The 8,902-nt window shown below is 39.7% G+C and overlaps 1 protein-coding gene across 1 annotated transcript; it reads right to left on the minus strand.

Annotated features, from left to right (window-relative positions):
- Nucleotides 1–1,001: 1,001 nt before the first annotated feature.
- LOC103737588 (olfactory receptor 52B2) lies at nucleotides 1,002–5,276 on the minus strand. Its single transcript, XM_008837414.2, is given in 4 exon segments — nucleotides 1,002–1,060; nucleotides 4,383–4,437; nucleotides 4,439–4,762; nucleotides 4,764–5,276. Coding segments are annotated over 4 exon segments (951 nt in total).
- Between the last annotated feature and the right edge of the window lie 3,626 nt (nucleotides 5,277–8,902).

The raw sequence follows: 8,902 nt of genomic DNA on the forward strand, positions 1-8,902 counted from the left end.
CCCATATACTTGCTTCTATAAAGTCCTAATGGCTAAAATTGTTCTATAACTTTATTTTTAATGCTATTGGTGAGTTTCTTCCTATTCAAGTGAGTAAAATTATAATAAGTTATAATTTTATATTAATGAAATATTTAAACAAACTAAATTTGTAACTTTTAATATGCCTACTTTCAATATTTAAACATGGTAAAATTACATTAATATTCTGGGAAAAAAATAACCCTAGTCCTATAGTCCTATATAGCTACAGCACTTCAAGATGTCAAAGTGTGAACTTCATGCTTTCAGTCCACTGTCCAGAGAACATGAAAAGATCTTATCTAAATCTACAGGTTATTTTTTCAAGGAAAACCTAAAAAGCCTAAGAACTAAATATTTACCCCAGCTGAAAAGAAGGCTCTTCTTCCACATGTGAATAAAGCTTTGGGATGCACGCTCTGCAGAGGAGTAGGAAGTATTTGTATCTCATCTTGGAATCCCTCGGGTTATATCACTTTATCCCTAATATTCTGCAGACCATGTCAGGTGTGGTTAGACAGAAGCAAATTCCAGCAGAGCCAGTCTCCAGAGAGCACCAACTCAGAATCCACAGAGAGTCCTTCCTATGGTTTCTGTACAGACAACATCTGCTAGTGACTCCGTAACTCTAGCATATAGACACAAGTAGATCGGGATTGCTACTACTTAATATGCAGATGATTAAGGTCCCATCCATACCAGCAAAGCCTCACTATACACAGAAAATTGTAGAGAAAGAGGAAGAAAAAGAGGATCAGAGAGAGCCAAGTACATGGATGCATGTGCGTGTAAGTGATTCTCAGTCATGAAGTAAGATAATAGTTAACAAGGAAGGGTCCAGAGGTGAATAACTTCTCCAACATTTTGATTTATAAAAATATGTGTATCTATCCTTATACCATAGACTGAAACTGTAAGGATGAGGAAGACAGTCTCTGCCTTCATCTAGTCACATCCTGGTGGTTTCGTGAGCAAAGGAATTAATGCTCACTTGAGACCATAAATGTCACTATGGACACAAAGAATAAGATGATTATCTCTTAGGGGCTTTGATGAAGACTTCAAAGAGGAACTGACCCCAGGACCTTCCCGTTTGTCAGATGTGTGAGTTTAATTATTATTTTCCCTGAGCTTTGGATACCCCTGGATTTTAAACAGAGATGGTAACAGCACTGTCTAGTGAGACTGTGTGAGGAATAAGTAAGATAATGCCACAGAACACTAATATGGCTCCTAGCGTAGAATGAACTCTAAATAAACATTAGGTATCAATGTAAGTGTGTTAGTCACTTTTTCCATCACTGTGGCAAAATGTCTAACATAAACCAATTAAGGGAGGAAATATTTACTTGGGCTCATGGTTTTAGATGCTTTGGTCTGGTCCATCACTTGGGTCTGTTGTTTCTGAGCCATGATGAGGGAGAGCATCATGGAACAAACTGAGTAATGGAGCAAAGTCATTCACTTCATGGTGGCCAGGAAGCAGAAACAGTGAGGAAGGGGGCAGGGGCAAAAAAATATCCCTCAAGAACATGCTCCTAGTCATTTTAAGCCTCATATCCTAATAATCCCATCAAATTTTAACTCCATCAATGGATGAATCCACTGATAAAACTAGAGCCCTCCTAATCCAGTCACTCCCCCACCTCTAACATGCTGCACTGGGCTTTTGGGTGGGAAAACTTCGTATCAGCATTGTAAGTTATTTTTACCATCATTAATAATTATGTTATAAAGTAATATATTTTTGTACAGTGATAAAAAAGAGATGGAAAATTAAGTCAAAACCAGATTATTATTAAACTAATGTTTAGTTTTTTATTTCCTCTGTAATTTATAGGCTTTGGCTAATGGGATACTAGATTGTTATAGATATAAATTGGTGTATAATCAAAAAATTATATGAACATGGAAATAGATGTCTATGGTGACCGAAATGTGGGAAACACAGAAATGCTGTCTTCTCTTATATGCTCATGTGCATGACTCAAAGAATATCCACATCTTCCACATGTATTCGACCATGGAACACCAAATTATAAAACATTAATATTTCATGCCTACATCTACAAAATAGTCAGTGGAAAACACTCTGTAAGTAATAAAGAATCCTCCAGATATTTGACAGGAAGTAGAAACTTGATTTGTTCTGCCTTTTATGATGTTTAAAAGTGACATAGAGTCACTTTTAATTAAAGTATAAAATATTTAAAACATTAAAATGCAAAACCTGAGGTGAAATAAAATAAAGTTTATAAGTAATTAGTAAAGGCAGTGTTAAGAAGACTAACAGAATCAATAATTTAGTATTAATAAAACAATTCTTGCATACTATAAGTTAAGAATTAAGTGATAGGTACATATGCATATATACAAGACTTAGTTAAGCTTCTCAAAGTTCTATGAGGATAGCCCACAGGGTACCATAAGGTACTTATTTTATAAGTAAAAAATGAGAACTAAAAACATTAAATGAATTACCAAGTTCACATAGCCAGATAACAATACAAATACTACCCACATAACTATGTAGAAGTATCATCCATCAGCGTACTGCCTAACAACCTGTTGAGGAGAAGGCCTGAGAGGAAGATGTTGAGGAAACTCCAGGGATCCCAGCTCAGTAAAGTTGATGGGATTATCCTAATTTACCTTCCTAGAAAAACAACGCAAGAAGAAAAAATAGCTTGAATGGAAGTTCTGTGTCTCAGAGGCAATAGCCAGTTAGTAGGAGGATTTAGGTGTCTAGATCACATATTGTAGCCTGCCCAAAAAGAATTCTAGAGTAGAGACATGGATTTAGGGCTCAAAGTATAGGTGGCGGCTGAAGAAATAAGTGTGCATGAACTTTCATAGGAAAGCTTGAAGGAGAGGGTCAAGACTATAAATCCCAAGAGAATACTCAAATTCTGCTAATCTGACCATGAACAATGTATTCTACATTCAACATGGAGCTGTCAGGATCCAAATTAAAGAGTCAAGAGTGATCTGTGTCCTCCCGTCTCATCTATACCCTAGTGTCTAAGAGCAAAGGTGTGAGAAGTAAGTACCGTACATCAGCAGCTGGCTCGCCTCCATCATGTTAAACCATCACTGGTTGAAGTGGCCATTTCACTGGATCCTAGAGATTCATGTTCTGAGTTCAAGGAGGTAATCACACTTCCATTCCTTTCTCAAACATTTATTAAATGCCAGACACTTTTAGGATGAATGATACATGCTCTTCTGGTTTCAAGGAGTTTACAGTCAATTAAGGTTACAAATAAATGAACAACTTATTATAACTCATTGTGCACACTTAAGAGAATTAGGCATACAAAAATAGGAGGCTTGGCTTGCCTACAGAAAATGGGAAATAGTTCTCAAACAACACAGTTCTTGAATTGAAATTTAAAGAATGAGACAGTTTTCCAGATGGCTGAATGGCATGTATGGCTGTCTTCAAAACACCTGCCACTGTGGAAATGAAGGGAGAGTTACTTGACTATTTTTATTTGTATTGTTTTATATGTGCTTCTTTGTTTCTTTGTGGCAGAGTTTTGCTTTGTAGTTCAAGGGTCTTGAACTGACTATGTAGCCCAGGCTGATTTAATCCAAGATCAGTCCACCTACATCAGCCTCCTGAGTTCTCAGATTATAGGCATGTACTACCAGACCCAGCATACTGGGTTCTAGATAAACAATCAATACATATTTGGGAACTTAAAAGATCAGATACTCTTCATATATTAAACACAAAATAGGGTCTGGAGAGATGGCTCAGCAGTTAAGAGCACTGGCTGCTTTTCCAGATGACCTGGGTTCAGTTCCCAGCATCTACATGGCAGCTAACAACCATTTATAACTCCAGGACCAGGGGATCCAATGCCCCCTTCTGACCTACATAAGCATTGCACAATACGGGTGCATTTACATACATGCAGGCAATACACTCATATACATAAAATAAAAATAATAAATGAAATGTTACAAATAAATAAATACAAAATAATTATTCATTTGTTTATAACCTTGTTTCACATGAGATTCAATACCCTGTGTTTCTGAAGTGCATCTAGGTTACTGAGGAAATCAATTGCTCAAATCAGAAGAATGTACATTTAATTATCATTTATAGCTTCTAGTGATAAATATATGATGTAGGTACCAAACAGGAGAAAGAAATAAGGAAGATGAATTAAAAAACAAAAAGTGGGGAGGAGAGAAGGATAAAGACAGGAAAAGGCCTCTACGTGCAGGAAATCTTTGTGGTTCACAGCTAGCTTTCTCAATGAACTGGAGCATGACGATTCATGGGGACACATCAGCCCAAAGGGAGGAACAGCACCAAGTCTTAATGTCCAAGAGCCAATGGGCTACACCGTCCCGAATCTGCTTAGTCTTTACCCCATAGACAATGGGGTTGAGCATTGGTGGGCACCACCACATAAAGATTGACCAGCAGGATATGAATGTGTCAGGGAATGTTATGCCCAAAGCGGTGGGTTAGTAAAGTAAAGAAGGATGGAACATAAAACATGAGGATGACACAGAGGTGAGACCCACAAGTTCTGCGGGCCTTGTGCCGAGCATCCTGGGAGGACAAACGAAACACTGCTCAGAGAATCAACGAGTAGGACACAGCAATAAGGATCACATCCATGATGACCATGACAATGGGCACAGAGAAGCCATACCAGATGTTAACAGTGATGTCGGCACAGGCTAAGCGGGCCATGCCAATATGCTCACAGTAGGAATGAAGGGACAATGTTGGTGTGACAGAATGGCAGCCGCTTCAACAGGAAGATCACTGGAAAGGTGATACAGAAGCTTCGGATGACAATGGCCAGAGCAATCCTTCCCACAACCGGCCACATCAGAACTGTCATATATCTCAGTGGGGCACAGACGGCCACAAAGCGGTCAAAGGCCATGGCTAACAGGATGGCTGACTCCCCCACAAACATCGTGTGGACAAAGAAGACTTGGGTGACACAGGCATCAAAAGCAATGTCATGGGCATGGACCCAAAAGATGGCTAGGGCCTTAGGCACGGTGGTGGTAGACAGCAAGATGTCGGTGATGGCCAACATAGAGAGGAAGAAATACATGGGTTCGTGAAGGTTCCATTCTGTGATGACAGTCCCCAGGACTGCGGTGACATACATGAGGCAAAGGGGTATAGACAACCAGCTGTGATAATCCTCCAACCCAGGGATGCCAAGCAGCACAAAAACTGCGGGGTGGAAGATGGTGATGTTGCTGTGAACCATGATGCCCACTCGGTGCTGATGAGTCTCTACAAGTGACAGGAACAGAAAGTACCTCTAAGCATGTGCAGAGACCACAGAAGATAGAATGAATTTCCAGACCATTTTTCTAGAGAATGATCTCCTGGATGTAGGAATGGCTTCTGGCCCTGGATGTTTCAATTGCAATGAGCTTCTATGGAAGCTCCCTCAGGAGCCAAAAGAAGCTGCACCTGCCTTCAACCACGCTGCCTCCATGTCCTGACCTGCTCTACCTTTTTATCCTCTGTGCTGCCATTTCCATGCCCTCTCCCCAGGTTGTACTTGGTCCTTCCCCAGGATTTTGTTCTTTCTGTGTTTACCTACTTTTCTCTCTCTTATCTCTTTATTTGCCCAAATCTTATCCTTATAACATCTCCTTAAGACATGCCACTTTGTAATGTGTTCATATCGCCTTCCTGAAGACATATTATCTAAACTATCTTTAAACTTGATTATATTTAATCATATTACATTTATCTGCCTATTACCTTGAACATTTCTCAGTTTCTCAGGATGCTTGCCCTCATGACTCCCTGTGATGGGAGGCAACTAAGGGATATATTTGTTCACTCTGAACCAGATTCACAATTCCCCTGAAGGCAGTGAACAAAAGAACAGCCAATGAGACTGAAGGAGCAACTTTCACCACCCTCCTCATGAACTTGTGCTTCTTCAGAAAGTTGCATACAAGTGCCTCTTGAACAAGTCTAGATCTCCTTATCCACATAAGGCCTGAATTACCTGCCTCTTCCAGGGAAACTATTCCAAGAAGATGGAATCCATCTATTCTGCCCTCCTGCCCTTTACTAGCTCCACAACAGAGGCCTGCTTTCCTCTACTTTTTCCTTAACCCAAAAATCACCAAGCTTTCCTGCTGCTAAAGGGTGTTATAGAGCCCTTCTCATTTTAGCTTTCCAACCGTTCATGTATTATTTGCTCCTGAGGCTATACTGTCAGCTCTAGGAACAGGGAAAGGATTGGTGATTAGGAATCTAGAAAGAAACTGGAAGCAAAGACACCATGAGCGGGTTTGGTGGTGAATACCTGTAATTCCAGCACTTGAGAAGCTGAGATGGGACTGCCACAGATTTGAGGTCAGCCTAACCTACACAGTGAGTTCCAGGCAACCTGAGATAGAAAGTGAGAACTTGTCTCATACAACTAAACAAACAAACAAATAAATATGCTGTGAGAGAATAAAGATAACAAATAAAACCTACACAGATCTCCTGATAAAAGTATTCCAAGAGCCCTATAGAAGAAGCCAATCAAAAGAATGGAATCCCATTTGAGCGCATGCCCCTCCCTCTAAAAGTATACTGGGTCAAGGCATGATGAGGAAGAAACAATAAGACTCACCTGGATACAAGGAAGGGAACAGAGCCGGATTCCAACAGGTACTGAAAGGCCCCAGGTGGGCTAAGACTTGGCAATTTCCCAGCCAGTATATGTTAAACATTTGCTCAGGTAGAGGAGAAATTGAGCTTTGTTGGGAAAAGTTAAAAACGAAGAGAAAGAAAAAAAAAAGAAGAAATAAAGAGAGAGAGAAAAAGAAAGAAAGAAAGAAAGAAAGAAAGAAAGAAAGAAAGAAAGAAAGAAAGAAAGTCACCATTTGAATTGAATTGAGTCTATTTTCAAGTACCAGCCTCAAATTTATATAAACAAAATCTCCACCAGAAAACAAATTCATTTTTCTTAGAAGGAAATGTATTGTGCCTTTATTTTTACTATTCCTCTCAACTTCCACTCCACTAGTTATTAATTTGTCCTTTTTTCAACAAATCAGTATAATACTTGACATAAGTAAGACCTCACAAAAAAGCAATTCCTGCCCTCTGCTCACAACTGGAATATCCTATAACGACAACAGTGAGGTTCCAAAAGCCTGGGTAGCTGTTAATGAAGTTCTGGAAAGGATGCTACCAGCTACAAAGGACTGTCATTTCACTCAGTGGCTCCTGGCAGTTCCATCTCAGCCCTGCTGCCTCGCTGTTGAACACCATTCAAAAGATTCTAGGCTCACACAGGAAGAGGTCAGGAGAGAGAAGAAAAGAAACACACAGAGGCACATGCAGTCTCAAGGCAGCACTTCCCAGAGCTCTAAGGGGATATTCGTCAGAGTGATTTTTGACAAGAACCAGATTGATAGAGAGGAGTTCGGGAGCCATGGCAACAGCGGGAGGGAAGGGGGCATGGGTGACCGCACTGGGTCACAGAGCCAGGCCACCTGAGCTCATTTCCCAGCCCATTCTGACTACCTAGTTGATCTTGTAAGTTGCTTCACTTCTGCATGCCTCCATCCTTTCATGAGCGGTAATGATAAACTTCATGGGGTAATTATGAGAGCTAAAAGAATTAATTCATATAAAGTGCTGAGAAAATAGGCTGTTATTGTTATTTTACTATCATCATTTTTTTGGCCGTCATCAGATTATATTTTTCCCAAGGCAAAACAGCTGAACACCATATTAAAATCCTATTCTTCACCAAAATATGACCAAAAGAGACACTTTTCCCAGACAGAACGAGGAAGAAATAGAATGAAAAGAAAAGCACTAAAATAGAGAAGAGTTGCCTGCAAACAGGTCTCTCAGATGGGCCTGGTGTGTAAGAACCCAGACCTAGGCCCAGACCCAGATTTTGCCTGGCTCAGAACTACCCAGCAGGCTTCCTTCAAGTATTTTGAAAAATACTCATCTGTCTCAGCAGAAAGAAAGAGAAAATATCTGTAATTTATAGAAGGCATGACAGACAAGTGCAGCTTCAGCTCCAAGGAAGTGGAGTGGGAACCACAGGAGGACGGAGCCGGCTGGGGAACAGGCACCACGACTCTGTGGCCCCTGACCAGACTGTTCTCCCTTCTGCTTCTCGGTGCTGTGTTTTCTTCCTGTAAGTCCTGCCTGGCTATAGATTTTGCTAATGCCCATTCCTTCCTTATGGAGTTAACTAAAGGCCTACTATATCTTTACAGTTGGAGTTTGGAAGACTCTCTTAAGGCCATAACAATATATTAAAATGGACTCACAAACCCTAGCCTATGTAATTGCTAGATAGATATATGAGTTATTTTTTGCCTAGCTGTATTACTAAACATTTATTTATACACGTGTCAGTTTCACTTTGGCATCTTCCTCATAAATACATTTCGTATTCAAGCATTTTTTTCAACATTCAGACTCTAGCATGCACCAGCTCTACATACTGAAGCCAAACACCTAAAGCACAAAACAGCACAAGTTATAGAGAGTTCATTGTGAGCTACATGGCAAGAATCTTAGTTCTTTAACTTTTTTCATTGACATTTTAATTGTACGTATTAATGGAGTGCAATATAATATTACCATATATGGACACAGTGGAAATGGTTTACCTTTTAATTTATCTTTCACCCTTACTCACAGGCACTCAGAGGCTGTGTATCAAATGTTTACATAATCTAAAGCCAGCATTAGCTAGTCTACAGAGGCACCAAGAATCCTTCAGTTCACTGTCAGATCCTTAGCAAACTCATGACTTAAAATTAACTAGTAAATAAAATTCTTATCTATGTAGGGTATATATATGTGTGCTTATATTTAATGTATATATACATCATATATAAGTACATC

This window comes from Nannospalax galili, unplaced genomic scaffold (genome assembly GCF_000622305.1).
Source record: "Nannospalax galili isolate Female #2095 unplaced genomic scaffold, S.galili_v1.0 scaffold398, whole genome shotgun sequence".
In the NCBI taxonomy this organism is placed as follows: domain Eukaryota; kingdom Metazoa; phylum Chordata; class Mammalia; order Rodentia; family Spalacidae; genus Nannospalax; species Nannospalax galili.